Source organism: Macaca thibetana, chromosome 10, assembly GCF_024542745.1.
Source record: "Macaca thibetana thibetana isolate TM-01 chromosome 10, ASM2454274v1, whole genome shotgun sequence".
NCBI classification, from domain to species: Eukaryota; Metazoa; Chordata; class Mammalia; order Primates; family Cercopithecidae; genus Macaca; species Macaca thibetana.
The window spans coordinates 471,788-490,536 of record NC_065587.1 but is presented as its reverse complement, the minus strand read 5'-3'; the positions used below and the strand labels follow the sequence as shown (position 1 = coordinate 490,536).

The window sequence follows — 18,749 nt, the reverse complement described above, 5'->3', positions numbered from 1 at the left end:
GGCCGAGGAGGGGCCGGAGCGCGCGGGAGCTGCCGGCCCCGCCCCCGACGAGGGAGAGGAGGGGAGGGCGGGGAGAACAGGAGAACGGGGGAGAGGGAGAGGAAAGCGGAGGGGGAGAGGGAGGGAGGAGGGGCAGGGGGAGAGGGAGGGAGGAGGAGGAGGGGGAGGGGGGGAGGGGGAGGGGGGGAGGAGGGGGAGGGGGAGGGGAGGGGGGGGGGGGAGGGGAGGGAGGGAGGGGGAGTGGGAGAGGGGGAGAGGGAGGGAGGAGGAGAGGGGGAGAGGGGGAGGGGGATGGGAAGGGGGAGGGGAGGGGGAGGGGAGGAGGAAAGGAGGAGGGGGGGGGGGGGAGGGGGAGGGGGAGGGGGAGGGGGGGGGGGGGAGGGGGAGGGGAGGGCAGAAGAGAACGGGAGGGGAGGGCACGGGAAAGGGAAAGGAGAACGGGAGGGGAGGGAACAGAGAGAGACGGGAAGGGAAGGGAGAATGGGACGGGACGGGAGGGGAGGGGCTGGGTCTGCACCCCCTGCGCTGCCCCCATGTCTCCCCTGCCCCAGCAGCCACAGCATCATTGGGTAGGTTTGGGCACCCCAGTTCAGACCCAGGTTCAGCCAGGGCAGCACCCTGCCCACCATGCCGCCGTCCAGGAAGGTCGAGTGCCCACAGAGGCCCCTTGGCCAGAGCACCCCCACAGGAACCCCACAGGTTTGAGGGGAGCCCAGGGCTTGGCGCTAGGGGAGGGCATTACGGGCGCACTTTTGCCTGGTCAGAGGAACAAGGGTCCCTGCCAGTCTTGAGATGGGTGGGCACCAGACCCTCGCCCCCAGACCAGGAGCAGACCAGTCGCTCCCCAGCAGGTTTCAGGAGTGGGGGCTGCTGGGCTTTGGCCCTTTCCCAGGGGTCTCAGGCCCTCAACTTCCCAGGGTAAACCGGGCACCTGAGGATGGCCTCCCAGCACATCCCTGGCTTCCAGCAGCACCTCGGGACTCTGCACCTGGGACCCCACACTGATCCTTCAGGGCCTGGAGGTGGGTGGCCCGAGACCTCTTTCTGGGGTTATGGTTTCTGGGACAGAGCTGGCCCCACTTCTGGCATCCCAGGCCTCAAGTCCCAGCCCCAGTGCTCCTGGGGTCCCCTGCGCTTGAGAAAAGGTGGAGAACCCTCTGCAGGGCCAGACCTTGGAGCATGCCTCCACTGCCCTCCCAGGACTGGATGTGCTAAGCAGGAGACGGAAGCATTCCCCAAGCCCTCACCCTCGCCCCCACCCTGGGTCACCCCTCCCTGGGGCCGGCCTTCCACCCAGACCTGCCCCGTCCTTGCAGCTGGTCGGCTTCCTCCTGTCCCCAGCCAGGCATCCCCTCCTCCCCTGCTTCCCCCACTTGGGATCTGCCCTGCCACATCCTGACAAACTCTCCCAGCCTGACTTAGTTCTTTCGATCTCTGCCTTCTCTCACCCTCAAGCAGCCAGGCCTTGTTCCTGCCCAAATCTTCCCTTGGGCCTTGAACCACAATCCACATTGCGGCCACCCTCCCCTTCACTGCAGAGGACCCCAAAATTACCAGGGTCTGACAAGGTTGCCAACATTTTATCAAAAAAGGAAAAGACAAGCCCTGTGTCACAAAAGGACATTTTAATACCAAAGCCGTAGGAAGGCCTCTGTTCTAGACCAAAAGGGAGTCTTTAAATAGCCAGCAGGAAGCTTGAGGCTGAGCAGCTGTCCTTCCTGTCCCTGAGCAGGCCCTGTGTGCACCCTCAGCCCCCAGCCCCACTCCAGACCTGCTCCCAGCTCTCTCCACCCTCTGGGTTCTGTGGTCCCTGTCCTTCAGGAGGCCTGTAACCACAGCAGTCCTCACCCTTGCCAACAGTTCTGCCCAGCAAGCCCTCTTGCCTGCGGGGGCTGGCACTGTGGCCAGGGGTAGAGCTTTCTGGGCCTTCCTGTCTCTTCACTGCCTGCCCCTGGCCTGGTGTGCGTGGGGAGGGGAGGGCCATGGCCCAGCCCTGGACAGAGGCTCAGCCAACTCAGAGCGGCCTTGACACTGGGGGGCCACAAGAGGCATCGGGACAGATGGAGCTGGCAGATCTCCATGCCCAGCCCCCACCCATTCACCCCAGGCCACATTCCACCCCAGGCCTCTTCTGCATAGGTGGGGACAGGCCCTGAGGAAGAGGGGCTGGGACACTACCCTCCACCTTAGCCTTGGCTTCTGCCCAGGGCAATGCTGGCCGCCTGGCCCAGTGCCCCCCACCAAGTCTCCCACTCGCCCACCTATGTGGCCTTACCAGAGCCCTCCAGGGAAATCTGCTTGTGCGTTTCTGGACAGACAGTGGCCAGGGTCCCTGGGGGGTTCAGAGACTAGCCTGAAGCTCCTCCCTGCAGCCCTGTGGGTCTGCAGCCCTCTGTGCTGTGGGGCAGCCCTCAGAAAGCCGTGAGGTGAGACTGTGGTGTGGGGAAGCACATGCCACCGTGGTCCTTGGGGTGCACTCCCCAAAGGGGGGCCACAGTTGTGAGAGGGGCGGATTGTCTTCCCAAGCTTCCTCGACACCTTGAAGTGGTGGTCCTCAGGGGACGGGCCACCAGCACAAGGCTTTTGCAGAGGGCCCTGGTGGAGGGCAGCTGATGGCAGGGCCTATACTGGCCCCCAGGCCCCATCTTACGGAGGTCAGTGTTCAAGCTGGTCACACAGGAGGTGCCAGCATCTCTGCAGACCCTCTAGAGACCAAGCCCTCAGTAGGGAGGCTGGTCCCCCCATGCTACAGTTGGGAGGCCCAAGCAGAATTTGAGGCCGGGACCTTTCTCACCCTCAGGTCCCCGGCTTGCCCCGCCACAGAACAGGTTTGCCGCCTCAGCCTCTACGTGTTCTGTTTAACGTGGTCACGTCCTTGGACCCTGCACCAGACATCTGGGCTCGACAGCTCCCCTTTGTCACCCTCCCGGCTGCCTCTGTGTCCTTGTCTGTAGAATGGTGACAGGGACAGGCTGTCCTAGGCGCAGTCTGGCTGGACAAGTTGACATGTACCAAGTTCTGAGAACTACCTGTCGTCCGGACACCTGACCCCGCTGTCCTCGTGGCTCGGTCACGCCCTGCACTGAAGTGGCTGGCAGTGCTCACTCTACACCGCCTGGCTGGAGGATGTGGTCCGAGACCACCAATGAGAACACAAACAGTACATTGCGCACGCGTGCTGAACGAAGGCTACCTTCTACAGACTGAATGGGGGCCTCAGAAGAAAAAGAAAAGTCCTTCCCCCAGCCCTGTGTCCCCTGGCCAGCACCTGCCCGGCTTCGCAGGGTACAAAGCCCATTCTCCATGAGTGACCCTCCCAGCACCATGTCGGGCATCTGCACTGCTGGGTCGCTCAGGCAAGGAGTCTGAGGGTCTGAGTGGTCAGGGGACCTATTCCTGGGCACACAGTGTGTGATGCTGAGCGGGGCTTGGCTGTCCGGAGCCCTGACAGTACCGTCACCGTGTGCTGCGCAGTGCCAACACCGTACCCATGGGCCTCAGTGCCTGCAGGTGTCACAGGGGGAGCACATGACCCAGAGGTGGCTCTTAGGGATCTTCACCCCTTACCAAGGAAAGGGAGACATGCAGGCTTCAGCCAGAGGCAGGGTCAAGCCGAAGTCCAGAGCCCCTTGGGCTGCATGTGGGGCATGGACGGACACATTGGACGGCAGGAGCCTCGTCCGCCTCCCAGGAGGGACATACGGAGCTGGCGCATGGTGGGGGCTCCAGGACTGGGAACCAGGAAGGTGCTGTGGACCCTCTGAGGGCCAGGCTGAGCCAGCTCTCCTAGCAGAGGTGCTGGGCCCCACACCGCCCCCTGCCCAACCCCTACCTCCCAACAAACCACAGCCCCAAGCAGGTGGGGGCCCTGAGGGGCATCAGGGGTGGTGGGCAGAGCTCTTCACACTGCAAAGCAGTCTCTCTCCTTCTCAAGTTGATGACGGTGTGCAAAACAGCCTCCCATCCCCAGATAAGACGAGTCGGCGGCTGGTCAGGAGAGGGTCCCTCCTGTCCTGGGCAGCCTGTTGGGCTGAAGGAACCACCACACACAGTGCAGGGGGCTTGGGGGCCAACAGATGGGCACCGGGAGGGGCAGACGGTAGACGCACCCACATCAGCGAGGGCTCCCAGCCTGTCCCCGCCCCAGTCCCAGCCTAAGGTCTGTGGAGGCCAGGTGGGGCCCAGGAGGAGGCAAGGCTCCGCCTGCACGGAATCCCTACGGTCAGGGCCATGCTGTGGTTCCAAATGTCGCCTTTACTGCTGAGACAATGGAGGAGCCTGCAGTCTGGGCGGGGGGCCAAGGAAGGGGAGCGTGTGCTTGGCCCAGTGCCGCCGCCACTGGGGAGCAGGAGGCTCAGGCAGACCTAGGGCCCTGGGACCGTGGCCCTTGGCTCTGTCCTAGGGAGGGCACAGGACGGCCTGCAGGTCTTTGGGCAGGGAGCCGATGACCGTCTCGATGTACAGCTGGGCCCGCTGCAGCGTTGCCTCCTTCACAGGGAGCTGGTGGCCCTGAGCCCGCACCTGCAGGGGCAGCTGTGGTCAGGGCAGGCGCAGCTCCGTGCCAGGCTAGTGGTGCTGGGACAAGGCTGGGAGGCATCTTACCAGCTTCTCACGAAGTTTCAGGACCAGGTCCACGACCTCCACCTCAGACTTGTCTTTCATCCAGGTCTCGATGTTCTGCAGGGTAAGATGGGGTCTGCTGTCAGCAAGGCCCCCCACTGCCCTGGGCCTGTGCCCACCCCCACCACGTTCTGGCCCTCCCCAACCCCCAGCCTCCCTCACCGCCTCACAAATAGCCTCCAGGTGCAGGGCCTCCAGCTTCAGGGCCATCTCCTTGTGCCGTTGCCGGTACCAGCCGTCAAAATGGGGGGACTTGAAAAACCGCCTGTGGGGATTGACAGGCAGGGCCCCGGGGCTGACCCTGGGGACGGACAGGCAGGGCCACGGGGCTGACCCTGGGGACGGACAGGCAGGGCCGCGGGGCTGACCCTGGGGACGGACAGGCAGGGCCGCGGGGCTGACCCTGGGGACGGACAGGCAGGGCCGCGGGGCTGACCCTGGGGACCAAGGAAGGCTGAGGCTGCACCCGCAGTCCACCCACCTGTAGAGACCCAGCCAGTCGCCCTTGAGGATGCAGGTGAGCTGGGGCCCGGCATGCTCCAGGCTACGCAGGAAGTCATCCTGGCTGAAGGGCCGGATCTGGGGGGGAGTCTGATTGGGGGTGGGTGAGCCAGCATGTGGGAACTCGGCCTCACAGGCCTGCACCCGGTACGCTGCCCAGACACGCTCCTCACCACTTCTGAATACCCCCAGCCCCCACCCTGCCTGGCACAGATCCCAGGATAGCCCTTCCCAGGGCGCAGACCCTAAGCCCCTCCAAGGGTCCCGCCAGCCACCTGCCCTGTGGCCCTCAGTTTCACAACATGATGGCCTTGAGCCCTGTGTCTCCTACACAGCCATGGCCTCCTGCTCCAGACCTTCCCTTCTCCGGGTGAGGAAGGGAACCCGCCCTCCATGGACCCCACAGGACCCCCACCTTCCAGGGCGTGATGCTCTTCTGCAGGGGCATGAGGCTGGCCATGTAGTGCTCCTGGGTGGGGAAGGGAGGGGAGTGAGCCTGGGGACCCATTCCCCCCAGCCCCGTGCCCCCGAGTCCCGTCCTCCCCCGTCCCATCTCCCCCAGCTCCGTTCCCCTCCAGCCCCTTCCCCCACAGCCCCGTGCCTCACCAGAGGGATGATGAAGCTCTGGGTGAGCTCCAGGAGGTGCCGCCGCAGCAGGGCGCTCTGCACATCTGATGGCCGCTTCTTCTGCACGCCCTGCAGGGAAGGGGGGCCAGGCCCTTGCTGCACCTCACACCACCCCAGACTCCCTGCATCCCCAGCCCCCTCCCGCCACAGCCCATACCTTGAGCAGCCGTTTAAGCAGCGCCTTGTCGCGGTGGAGGTGGGCTGTGTACGCGGTGTAGAGGCCTGGCGGGAGGGCACAGCTGGCGCCCCGCCCTTCAAGGGCCCCCCTCCCACACTCCTGCAGCCCCACAGAGGAGCCTGGGTGGGGATCTCATCTGCCTGCAGCCCCATGCCCTTGGCTGCACCTGAAAATCTCACCCACCCCACCCCAGACACAGGGACCCACTGAAGAAGACAAGAAGGCGCCCCCTCCCCGAGGGTCCGAGGGTCCGAGCTCTGCTGCTGAGTCCTGGGAGAGGAGCAGGGGTCGGGGGGCCGGGCTGAGGGGTCTGGGCTCTGCTGCTGAGTCCTGGAAGAGGAGCAGGGGTCGGGGGCCGGGCTGAGGGGTCTGGGCTCTGCTGCTGAGTCCTGGGAGAGGAGCAGGGGTCGGGGGGCCGGGCTGAGGGGTCTGGGCTCTGCTGCTGAGTCCTGGGAGAGGAACAGGGGTCGGGGGGCCGGGCTGCCCCACCCGGGAGACCCACCAGGTACAAGACAGGCCCCTCCACCGTGGAGGGGCTCCAGGTCGAGGGGAACACAGACCTGGCTTAGTGTCCAGGGTCTTCAACCTTGAAGGCTTTTTCAGCTTGACTTGCTTAGGAAGGTCTCCTACGAGACATGCCCGGTGGCCAGGCCTCAGTGCCCGCAGCTCTGGCCATGGGCTCTGAGGCAGCCCCACACTCAATGAGGCTTCTGAGCATCACCCCCTGCACCTCCCCGGGAGCCTAACCTGACATCTTGGGCTCCCCGACTCGGAGGATGTGGGGCCAGTGCTGGAGTGTTTTGATAAAGAAAGGGTTTGTGACTCCCAGGACCACGTTTGGTCTAGACAGAGAGAGAGAGAAGAGGCAGAGACAGAGGTCCAGGGAGGTGCAGCAAGGACGAGAGAGGTGGGGCGGAGGCGGCACTTACGGGGCCTGCGTGCGTGTGGTGAACTCCTTGAACTCGCTGTCATGGATGGTGAAGTAGGGACGGAAGTCGCAGCAGAACCTGAGGGGCTGCAGGCAGCTGTGGGCAGGAGTACAGGAAGCAGGTGAGGCACAGCCGCGATGGTCCAGTGACCCCAGCCAGGACCGAGCCAAGGTGGTACCTGGTCAAGGCCAGCACCATCTCTGAGGACACATCGGGCGAGGGTGCCAGGACCAGCAGGGGCTCCCCAAGGAGCACAAGCTCCCACAGTGTCTGCACGTGAGTCAGCACGGGCCGGAAGCACCTGGGGCCGGGCAGGAAGGTCAGGGAGGTCAGGAAGGGGCTGAGACTCCTGGCCCTGGCCCTGCTCTCCCACGTGTTCACCCAGGCGCCGGTGAACACGGCACGCTGCGCCAGATGAAGACAGATCTGTCTGAAGATGTGAGTGTCTCGGGTTATCATGGCCACCCCGAGCTCCGACAGTCCACCTGTGCTGGGCCTGGGCCTGGGAATAGGGGACTCAACCTGGACCCACCTATGAGGGACCAGCTGTCCTAAAGTGGCCCCAGGGCCGGGGCAGGGGCTGCTGACCTGGGATGGGGGGTACCCGCCCGGACCCCTCTGGTCTCCCTGTGCCCATCCCAAGTGCAGCCCTGGCTCCTGTTGGGCCCTCCACAGAGCAGGATGGTCTCAAAGCCCAGCCTCCCTTGCAGACTCGCCCAGAGGCAGTGAAGGCAGACTCAGGCATCCTCTCCTAACAGCCTCTCCTGACACTGCCTTTCAGGACCTCCTGCCCACCGTGCCCATCTCCGCTGGCTGCAGCCACGTGGCACGTGCTTCCTCTTCTACACAGTTCTCCCTTCTTCCTTCCAGAACTGTCCCAAGGGTTACTCAGGATGAGCGCTGCCTCCCTTGGGCAGTCCCCACATGGCGCTGGCCATACACACACACACGTGCACACACGCACTCACACACACACGCACACACGTACCTGCACGTGCACAGAGTGAGCTCCCCCAAAGCAGCATGCAGAACCCTAGGGGACTCACCTGAACAGGTCCAGCTCGTGGACGCTAGCAAGAACCATTGGGGCTGGCAGCAGGTTCTGAGAGGAGGGGAGTGTAGGTCAGGGCCAAGGGGGGCTGGCACCCCTTGGGCCCCAAGCAGCCCCTGCCTCACAGCGCAGGGGAGGGTGGAGAGCGCCCAGCCCTACACCAAGGCACAGGCTGTGGCTTTGCCTGGGTTTGACCACCCCGCAGGGTGGACCAGGGAGGCAGGTGTGGGACCACCCAGCCCAGGAGCAGGACTCAATCGGGTGAAGCCCTCTCAGCTCCGCCTCCACCTCAGCTCCCACCTCTTGATCACACTGCTTCGGAGGACTGGACTCGGACTTGTCCACCCTGGATGGGATGCGCACCTGGGAGAAGGAGGGAGCAGCTGCCAGAGGGAGTAAGGCCTCCCCACACACCTGCAGAGCCTGCTCCCCAGCCAGCTGACTCTCACCTGGACAACAACGCCCATGACAGGTAGGTTCAGGGTCTGCCCAGGTGCAGGCGCCGGCCACTGGTCGATCTCACTGCACACTGCGGATGCAGTAGCCGGCGTCAGGACCCTCCCCAAGGAGAAGCTGCTGTCAGGCCCACCAGGGGCCACAGCTGGGATGATGAGACCGCGATGGCCATACCTGATGGCCACTCACCTGCTTCCAGGCAGGGCGCCAGCTTGTCAAAGTACTCAGGGGCAATGAGGCTTAGCAGCGCCTGGAATAGCCGGACAAAGGGCAGGCGGGACACCAGCACCAAAGACTGCGGGGCCATGGGGCCAGTTAGAGGCCCCCAGCTCCAGGCCTCACTCACCCCAGCCACTCAGGAGCCCACAGGGACCCCTGAAGCCACGCTCACCTGGAGCTGGCCCAGGGTAGCATGTCCCACCAGCTCCGCAAGACAGCTGCCCCGGGAACGGCCTGACTCAGACCCCAGAATTATCAGACAGGAGAAAACCCAACCCTGAACTCCCTGGGTGGTGGCCGGGGCAGCTGGACCCTAGGGCCTTCGGAGGGAAACGCATGGTGGCCAGAGTTTCTGGAATGATCTCCCCAGGGGCTGAGCAGCTTTTCTCTTGGCCTATGGCTTCCAGGCTGGGTTGTCCTGACCCTGACATGACCCTCCAGCCATCAGTGAGGGGCAGAAATGTCCTGGACCGGGACATAAGGGCCTCGGGTGCCACGCCAGGCAAGGACAGGGCAGAGGGGGCTGCAAGGAGAGCTGGACACAGCCCAGGTGGGGCTGCAGGAGGGGTGGGCACTGCTGGAGGCTCAGGACCCCTTGCCCGCCCCACAGTCCCTCCTGCTGCCTGCCAGCTCTTGCCTCTCTGAGGCGCCAGCCCAGAGTGACCAGGCAGCGCACCTTCTGGAAGTAGCCCCTCTTCACAGAGCGGTCCTTCACCTGTCTGAAGTACACGTAGCCAAAGTAGTGCGCCGGCTCCCTCTGGAAGGAGCAAGGGTTAGCCAGGCCATGCCCCACCCAGACCACCTGGCCAGCCCCAGGGCTGGGAGTGGCAAGAAGCATGCAGGGACGGCAGCAGATGGGAGCCTGCAGAACCAGAAGGCTCCTGGAGCTTCTGTCCCTGCCCTCTGGCCACCAAGGCGGAGGCCAGGAGGTCCTGGGCTCAGAAGGTGGGTAACAGCCCTGCTGATACAGCAGGGAGTCTGCTGGTGTAGGGGAGAGGGGTTCAGGGTGCTGGGGGCCCTGGGAGGTTCACGTGGGCCCCTGTTCAACTATGCAGATGCCCAGTCACGGATGTGTGGTGCCAAGGGAAAGCCCCAGGGACCCTGGGGAGACCCCGGAAGAGCTGGCCCATCCTCAGTTGGGACTGGTGCCTGGGACTGCAGGGTCAGCGGGGCATGGCCAGCTCCTCTCCTGCCACACAGTGCCCAGGCACTCCGAAGGGGCTTCTCCCACCAGCCTGACCCTGGCAGGACCCGTGGGGAGCAGGGGAAGAGAAGCAGGCCAGAGACGCAGCCCAGTGCTCACCTGCAGTGCCACGGGGGCCCTGCTGTTGTAGTGCCTATCGTCGGCATGCCAGGGGCTCCTCTGCCCTCCACACTGGCGCATGCGGAAGCTGAACTGAGTGTCTCCAAGGCAGCCTGAGAAGGGGGCAGCCCACCACACGTCAGGGCCGGGAGCTGGGGACCGGGGAGCAAGGGCCCTGCGAGCCTGGCCTCTGCTGTTAGCCAGAAACCAGCCTGGCCAACACAGTGAAACCCTGTCTCTACTAAAAAGACAAGAAGTAGCCAGGCATGGTGGCACACGCCTGTAATTCCAGCTACTTGGGAGGCTGAGGCGGGAGAATCACTTGAACACGGGAGGTGCAGGTTGCAGTGAGCTGAGACTGCGCCACTGCACTCTAGTCTGGGTGACAGAGTCAGACTCCATCTCAAAAATAAAAAAAAAAAGCCTCAGAAAGAATGCCCAGCTGAAGGGGCCTGTGTTTCCCAGTGGGCTCCTATTCTGACTCCTGCACACCCTGCACCTACAGGCCTTAGTATATGTTCGCACAGAAATGCACCTTCAGCCTATCTGGGAGATTGGCTCAACATGCTTGAGACAGAAACCAGGCACTAGAAAATGGTTACCCAGATGTCTATGCCCCAGGGCAGGAGCGAGAGGGAGGCCCAGCCCCTTTGGCCACTGTGTGGGGTGTAGGAGACTGTTGGTCTCTGCAGAGAGACACCCTTTCCACGTGCATCTGGGGACCTGCCTGACCTGCTGCAACGCGGAGATCTGGGTGCCTCCACTGAGTGGGCATGGGGCTGGTGCTGCCCACCCCCTGTGGCACTCTGCACATGGGCAGCCTAGGCAGCCGTGATGCCCCTGGCCTGGGCTACAGGGACGCCCAGCTGGCTTCATGTCCAGCCCCAGTAAAGATGGGGTCACCTACCTGAGTGTGAGTCGGGAAAAGACAGGTAGCAGATGCTGCTTTTCTGAAACATACAAAACCCGGTGAGGGCCGACCCACTCCTGGGTCCCATCCATTCCCAAGAGGGCCAGGACTCACCTCCTTGTCTGTGAGCCGGAAGTCATTTGGATACACCAGCTGCAGAGGAAGACAGAGCGCCTGGTGACGCCATCTGCCCAAGGAGGCAACACCCCTTGATGGCATCCGCTGGACTGGGACCGCCCCAGCAGCTGCAGCATCTGTCTCTGGGGCACAGGTCAGTGCCATGGTGCTGGCTCGCCCCCGGCTCCCTGCTCCAACAGCATGCTGCGTCCTCCCCACACCATCTTCTCTGGCTACTGTGCCCAGCTCCTTGCTGACCCGCTCCTCTCTCTGACCTCCAGGCACCAGGCCCCAGGCAACTAACTCCCCTGCCAGCCGGAGGCTTCTCTACTCTCACCTCCCCAGGTCCCTCTCAGTAAGAGGCCAGCACAACGGGGTGGGCTTCCTGACCCCTTTCTCACACCCCTGGTCCTCACAGCCACCCAACCACCTCTTGCCCAGACTGTAGTTGGGCCCCCCTGCCCCTACACACCCAGACATCAGTTCACAGCATCAGACATCAGAAGGGTAGTGCTCAGGGATCCAGAGGCCCCTCACCCGGGACGGTCACAGGGCCCTACCTGGCTGGTCCTCCATCTCCATCACCACCTGCCAAACCAGAGGGCCCCGGACATGCTGCTCCCCGAGCTTTTGCTCAGATGCAGGCCCGGAAGCACCCCTGCTCCATGATGGCAGCCTGCCGTCAGGCCCTCTCCCCATTGTGCTCAGTAGTCTTCACCCAGCCTCCCCCTGCCAGGGCCTGTGCCCCACCTGCAGTGCCCAGTGAGTGCCCAGCCAGACAAGCCCTGCACCCCCAGGAGTGGACAGTGGGGGAGAGCATGACACTAAGCAGGCGCTGAATGACCTGGAAGACAGGTGTGCACTGACAGAGGCAGCAGGTGGGGCAGGTGACCCTGGGAGCCCAGCCCAGCAGGTCCATGCACACGTGGACCACTTTCCGTCTAGGGACCTCCCAGGGCCCCCATTCCCAGTGGACCCTGCAGTGTCTCCTGGGCTGTCTGAAGCCTGCTGGGAGGGCCTCTGTACACTGTCCCCTCCTCATCCCATCTGCCCAACTTCTCCACTGAGTTGAATTTAGGCTATAATAAGGCTTCTTCCAAGATGTGCCCTGAGCCCCCAAACAGTGAGGAGCCAGGCCCTGGATGAAAGCATCTGCCATTTTTTTTTGAGAGACGGGGTCTCGCTCCGTCACCCAGGCTGGAGCGCAGCGGCGCAATCACAGCTCACTGCAGCCTTGAACTTCTAGGCTCAAGCAATCCTCCCACCTGAGCCTCCTGAAGTGCTGGGAGTACAGGCGTGAGCCACTGTGCCCCGCTTGCTCTGTGAAAATAGCTCTGCTTTTGTTTGCTCTGGGCTTGCTACTGTGGTCGGTCCTGCTTTGTCTCTTCCAACGCAGAGCAAATCTCTTTAAGGCAGGGACCCTGTCCTGGTTACTTCTGCCTCCCAACACCTGGCACAGAACAGACCCTCCCCAAATACAGTGTTTGTGGCATATGTGATGAGGTCTCTGAGGTCTACTAGGACAGGTGGGTGGAGGGGAGCTAAACAGGCACCAAGGAATGGTCAGGAGGAAGACGAAGGAGGAAGCTGGGAGTAGGCTGGACCCACAGGGGCGCCTCAGGATAGCTCCGTGAAGGGCTGGGGATATAGGGCCACTCAGTCTGAGCCTTCATGTGTCCGCACTGAGGAGGGCTGAGGAAAGGCAGGTACCCTCTGCCTCAGGTCAGGACTCTGTACCTGGTCTGCTGGTCACGGGGGCTTGTGGCCTCTGAGCTCCGTGCCCATGCCCGGGGGCCCTCAGCATGTCTGACCAGGGAAACCCACATTCTCAGGCTCATCATCTTTGGGAGTAGCCCTGGGGCCCAGTTACAGCCTGAAGCTGAGTACTGAGCCAGGGGTCAGGCTACCTGGGGTTGGGCATGCCAAGGTGAAGGGACACCTGGAGCTGATCCTGAGGGCATGCAGGCCTCCCAGGCCAGGCTGTGCCCTGCTCGGGCTTCCGCAAGGGTCTCGCCCTTTTCACCTGAGGCAGCCTGCACCGGTCTCTGCTCCTGGTGAGCAGTCACTGAGGAAGACTGCGGGTGGGAGCTTGGCTTAGAGAAGGCACATCCAGGGAGCAGTTCTGAAGGTATGGCCTGGCCACCCTCGGGATCCCCGGGGTCAAAGCTGTTCTCCTGTGCGAGAGCCTCCTTGTCTCTCATCTTCGCCCTCATGTACAGCATGGCTCCTGGAAGCCAGTGTGTCCTGTCCTGGTGGGCTGAATGCAGCGCTGATGAGAATCCATCTGTTTTCTATTTGGTTGGACTTTTTTTTTTTTTTTTTTTTGAAACAGAGTCTCGCTCTGTCACCCAGGCTGGAGTGCAGTGGCCGGATCTCAGCTCACTGCAAGCTCCGCCTCCCGGGTTCACGCCATTCTCCTGCCTCAGCCTCCCGAGTAGCTGGGACTATAGGCGCCGCCACCTCGCCCGGCTAGTTTTTTGTATTTTTAGTAGAGACGGGGTTTCACCGTGTTAGCCAGGATGGTCTCGATATCCTGACCTCGTGATCCGCCCGCCTCGGCCTCCCAGAGTGCTGGGATTACAGGTGTGAGCCACTGCACCCGGCTTGTTTTTTGTTTTTTAACAGACAGGCTCAACCTCCAACTCCTGGACTCAAGCAGTTCTCCCACCTCAGCCTCCTGAGTAGCTGAGAGGACAGGTGTGTGCCACCATGCCTGGCTCTTTTACCATGCCTGGCTCTTTTTTCTTTTCTTTTTTTTTTTTTTTTTGAGAGCTGCGCTCCAGTTCCGTCAGCCAGGCTGGAGTGCAGTGGCACGATCTCATCTCACTACAACTTCCACCTCCCGGGTTCAAGCGATTCTCCTAATTCAGCCTCCAGAGTAGCTGGGATTACAGGCGTACAATGCCCGGCTAATCTTTTGTATTTTTAGTAGAGATGGGGTTTCACCATGTTGCCCAGGCTGGTCTCAAACTTCTGAGCTCACACGATCCCCCTGCCTCAGCCTCCTAAAGTGCTAAGATTACAGGCGTGAGCCACCACACCTGGCCTCATTTTGTATTTTTTGTAGAGATGTGGGTCTTGCTATATTGACCAGGCTGGTCTAGAACTCCTGGCCTTAAGTGCTCCTCCCACCTTGGGCTTCCAAAGTGCTAGGATTACAGGCATAAGCCAGAAAGCCTAGCCTTTTTTTTTTCTTTTAATTTTGTTTTGAGACAGGTTCTCATAACCCAGGCTGGAGTGCAGTGATCATGGCTCACCACAGCCTTGAATTCCTGGGCTCAAGCAATCCTACAGCCTCAGCCTCCTGAGTAGCTGTAACTACAGGTGCACGCCACCACACCTGTCTAATTTATTTTTATTTTTGGTAGAGACAGGGTCTCACTATGTTTCCTAGGCTAGTCTGGAACACCTGGCCTCAAGTGATCCTCCCACCTCGGCCTCTGAAAGTACTGGGATTATAGGCAGGAACCACTGTGCCCGGCCCAAGAGGTGAGTTTTCAAAAGCTGAGAAGGCGGAGCCAGGCCCTTTCCTAAGCTGACCTGTACACTCCAGTCACTCCACAGTCCTGCCCAGCCCCTCTCAAGCCAGACCCCTTGTCACCCCACAGCCTTGCTGACCCCTCTCAAGCTGGACCCCTCATCTCACAAGCAGGCTGCACTGCACTCATTTCCACGGTGCCCCCATGTGTACAGTTGCGGGGGTATCCTGTGAGCACTACGGACCCTGAACCACTTACTCTCCATATCACTGGCATATAGTGTGAACTCCTAGAGGGCTAGAGCCTTGTCTTCTCATGTGCTGGGCACCAGTATTGTGGGGCTGGGCTGGTGATAGCTGCTTAATGTGATTTACGGTTTTTTGTTTTGTTTTGTTTTTGTGAGATGGAGTTTGCTCTTGTTGCCCAGGCTGGAGTGCAATGGTGCAATCTCAGCTCACCGCAACCTCTGTCTCCTGGGTTCAAGCGATTCTCCTGCCTCAGTTTCCTGAGTAGCTGGGATTACAGGCATGAGCCAACATGCCCGGCTAATTTTGCATTTTTAGTAGAAACAGGGTTTCTCCATGTTGGTCAGGCTGGTCTTAAACTCCTGAACGCAGGTGATCCGCCCACCTCGGCCTCCCAAAGTTCTGGGATTACAGGCGTGAGCCACTGCACTTGGCCTTCAAAGTGATTTACTGAATGAGTAACTGAATCACCAGCTCTTTGCCTTTTGCTTATGTTGCCATTTTGGGAGAGGGGTTACCTGAAACAGGACCCCCTCCCCTGTCTCTTCTCAGCGTCCAAGACTTATTTACCTAAGCCCATTCCATCCTCTGAGCTGCATGCATCCCAACTAGGGTCTTCCTTCCACGTCGCAGAACCAAGCACAGCCCTGGGACTTTGCGGTGCTTAGCTGGGCTGAGCTGTGACTGAGTGCACAGTGGGTGCTCCCTAAAAGTCTGTAAGTGACTAAAACAACCTCAATCTTCCCCGTGACTTCCACAGGAGGGAGGAAAAGCAAGAGTCATGTGCTCAGGCCCCAGTGGATCCACTGCCAGGTTTCTGCACAGACCCAGTGATCTGTAGGTGTCCATGTCACTGCTATGGAGGCTTCGGACATGGACCTGGGTCCCCAGCACTCTGCCAGCTGACCATGCCCCCAGTCCGAGCTGGGTATCCCAAGCACACACAACCTTCAACAGCTCAGAAGTAACTTTTCAAATGGGGTTTAGAAAATAACACGAGAGGCCGGGCGCGGTGGCTCAAGCCTGTAATCCTAGCACTTTGGGAGGCCGAGACGGGCGGATCACGAGGTCAGGAGATCGAGACCATCCTGGCTAACACGGTGAAACCCCGTCTCTACTAAAAATACAAGAAAATTAGCCAGGCGAGGTGGCAGGCGCCTGTAGTCCCAGCTACTCGGGAGGCTGAGGCAGGAGAATGGCGTGAACCCGGGGGGGCGGAGCTTGCAGTGAGCCGAGATCGCGCCACTGCACTCCAGCTTGGGGCACAGAGCAAGACTCCGTCTCAAAAAAAAAAAATAAAAAAAAATAAAAAAATAAAAAAAAAAAGAAAATAACACGAGAATGCCTTAAGGAACAGAGGAACTTCTCAACTTTTTTTTTTTTGAGATGGAGTCTCAGTTTGTCACCCAGACTGGAGTGTGGTGGTGTGATCTCAGCTCACTGCAACCTCCCCGTCCTGGGTTCAAGCGATTCTCCTGCCTCAGCCTCCCGAGTAGCTGGGACTACAGGAGCCTGCCACCACGCCCGGCTAATTTTTGTATTTTTAGTGGAGATGCGGTTTCACTGTGTTGGCCAGGATGGTCTCAAACTCCTGACCTTGTGATTCGCCTGCCTCAGCCCCTCAAAGTGCTGGGATTACAGGTATGAGTCACCGCGCCGGGCCAGGAACTTCTTAACTTCTTTTTTTGTTTGTTTTTTGTTTTTTGAGATGAAGTCTCACTCTTGTCACCAGGCTTGAGTACAATGGTGCGATCTCGGCTCACTGTAACCTCCGCTTCCTGGGTTCAAGCGATTCTCCTTCCTCTGCCTCCCAAGTAGCTGGGATTACAGGCGCCCATCCTCACACCCAGCTAATTTTTGTATTTTTAGTAGAGACGGGGTTTCACCATGCTGGCCAGGCTGGTCTTGAACTCCTGACCTCAGGTAATCTGCCCGCCTCGGCCTCACAGAGTGCTGGGATGACAGGGGTGAGCCACCGCATCCGGCCGGAACCTCTTAACTTCTTTTGTGATTTTGTGGGTAACAATCTGGGCAACAGTATTGAACTAAGAAAGTGGGCTCTCAACCCTGGACAGGTCACCACAGTTCTTGGTACTCAGCCCCCACCCAGTGATGCTGTTCGAGACGGTGCACCTGCTGGGGACGTTGTGTGGTGGGAGGCGCTCCAGAGAGTGCTAGAGTTAGCGCTTTTCTGTTTTCTGTTTGGAAGATTATAGGCTTCTTACGGCTTCTTGGGAGTTCAGCAGGGCCTTAGAAAGCATCTCCCAACCACAGAGACACGCTGTCTGGCTTTCCTGATGATGACAATTTGGCCTCACCTTGGACACCTGCAGTAATGGAGCGCTCACTACCTCTCGGGAGGTTCCTCCGCCAGTGCGGGAAAGCCTCCCTCCACCTGCAAGTGGGCCTCCCCTGTGCTGGTCAGCTCTCCCGTGTGTGTCATACAGGACACAGAGGAGATCATCCCGCGGGGCCTCCCTGGAGGAAGGGAGGCTGCGTGCGTGGGTAGGTGAGTGGAGGCCTGCAGGCAGTAGGAAGACCACATCGAAAGCCCACGGGCACAGCCGATGAACAGACCCCCAAGAGCAAGAACACAAGACGCAGGTAGAGGGACAAGGGCCTATGGGGTCTGGATCCGATTCTAGGTGAACGAGGAGGCGCTGCAGGGTTTTAAGCAGGAGAGCAACAAAGATTAAACTCTGGGGTGCAGCTGGGGCGGGGATGACATCAGTGATGGCAGCAAAAGAACGGATCCGAGACTTTTGTTGCAGAAGGAGCCGTCAGCCTTGCCTATGCCCAGAGATGGGACGCGGAGCAGAGGGTAAGCCCGGGACTCTGGCGGGAGCCACTGCGGGGATGAAGGTGTCACTACTCCGGTGGGGAATGGAGTGGGGAAATGTGAGATATTTACTGAGAAAAATCGAAAGAGTGCCACTCAGGAGATGCAAAATTCTCCATCCCAATGTGAAGACAACATCCGACTCCGAGCGGCTGGCCTTCCCTCCTCGGCCTGGGAAGCGCTTTTGAGGCCCGGGGAAGAGGCCCCTCCAGGAGGCGGCGGCCGAAGGCCAGGGAGAGTGCGGGGCGGCCGAGGGCCCCGAGCGGCCCAGCCCTGCCCACCCGCCCGCGCCCGCTCACCTCCAGCGCCTGGCCCAGCTCCAGGTCGAAGGTGACCACGCACACGCACTCCAGCCAGGCGGAGAAGCGCGCCCAGGGCGCCGCCGGGGTCCGCGCCGCGCGGCCTGAAGACCTGGGTCCAGCCGCGCCCAGGCAGCCGCGAGCCCGGCGAGACCCTGTGCCCAACAGCGCGTCCATGGCGGCGGCCGCAGGTTGCCGGGGGAACGCGGGCGGGGGCGGTGCGCGTCCGGACCGCGTCTCAGAGCAGTGGAGCGGCCGCCGCGGCCCAGTGCGGCTCCACCGCGGCCGCGCGCCCCCTAGCGCCGGAGAAGCGCCAGCGGCCGGGCGCCGCCCAGGGCACCAGCGAGCCGGGCGCGCGCGGGCCAGAGCGGCCGGAGCCCACTGGGGGACTTCCGGGGAAGAGGCCGCACCGGAGTTTTCCGCGGCCCACGCCGTCTGAGGCCCGAGAGAGTCGGGTCGGCCCCGGTGCTAGCGGATGCCGGCTTGCGGGAGCCTCGCGGCCAGGCCGGGGAGGCAGAGCAAGGCCGCAGCCAGCGCCGAGCTCGTGGGGCTTCGCAGGTCCGGCCAGCCCGCCTCGCCCCACCGCGGAGCGGCGTCGCGGGCGTTTTCGTGGAGGAATGGCGTCTTCACTGAGCGCCCAGCCACCACCGCGGACTCGCGCTCCCGCCCCATGGACTCCCGCTAGTTTCCTCTGGGGCCGGTGCGGCCTGGGGTCGCGTCTGACCGCCGGTGTCCACGTGGCGCCTCTGCAGTTTCACTTTCCGGGGGAATCGCTGGAACCTGGAGCGCCTTCCCTCCCTCGCGAGGGCCACGGGCCCCGCCGTGGTCCACAGAGCACCTCGAGGCCTGGCGTGGAAGGGCGAGTTTGGGGCTATCGGTAACTTAATGGAGCACGCCTTTGAGTCGTGGGCCTCGTGACGTTTCGGTGGAAGGCGGGCCGCATATACTGTGGTGGTCCCTTCAGATTACCACGTGT

The 18,749-nt window shown here is 61.6% G+C and overlaps 1 protein-coding gene across 4 annotated transcripts; it reads right to left on the bottom strand.

Moving 5' to 3' along the window:
- Positions 1 to 4,234: 4,234 nt before the first annotated feature.
- On the bottom strand, positions 4,235 to 18,050 carry DENND6B (DENN domain containing 6B). Of its 4 annotated transcripts, none has more exons than XM_050745764.1 (20): positions 17,774 to 18,050; positions 10,909 to 10,947; positions 10,792 to 10,834; positions 9,885 to 9,997; positions 9,258 to 9,338; positions 8,552 to 8,657; positions 8,356 to 8,435; positions 8,207 to 8,269; positions 7,902 to 7,957; positions 7,034 to 7,156; positions 6,856 to 6,951; positions 6,674 to 6,768; positions 6,487 to 6,552; positions 5,906 to 5,970; positions 5,728 to 5,817; positions 5,537 to 5,590; positions 5,102 to 5,211; positions 4,783 to 4,921; positions 4,603 to 4,677; positions 4,235 to 4,521 (listed from the first exon to the last, which is right to left on the bottom strand). In XM_050745764.1, the coding sequence occupies exons 1-20, from the start codon at positions 17,948 to 17,950 to the stop codon at positions 4,399 to 4,401; spliced, it is 1,794 nt and encodes a 597-aa protein (XP_050601721.1). In that variant the 5' UTR covers positions 17,951 to 18,050; the 3' UTR covers positions 4,235 to 4,398. The 4 variants fall into 4 exon arrangements, 3 of the variants coding, with proteins under 3 accessions (XP_050601721.1, XP_050601723.1, XP_050601722.1); XM_050745766.1 differs by having other exon boundaries at positions 4,783 to 4,885; positions 17,774 to 18,016; XM_050745765.1 differs by having other exon boundaries at positions 5,102 to 5,199; positions 17,774 to 17,979.
- Positions 18,051 to 18,749: the final 699 nt, after the last annotated feature.

Coding starts and splice junctions, on each gene's coding strand:
- DENND6B (XM_050745764.1), bottom strand. CDS start 17,950: ATGGACGCGCTGTTGGGCACAGGGTCTCGCCGGGCTCGCGGCTGCCTG. Junction 7,958..8,206: donor CGAAGCAGTGTGATCAAGAG/GTGGGAGCTGAG, acceptor CCCTCCTCTCAG/AACCTGCTGCCAGCCCCAAT. Junction 5,212..5,536: donor AGAGCATCACGCCCTGGAAG/GTGGGGGTCCTG, acceptor ACCCCCAATCAG/ACTCCCCCCCAGATCCGGCC.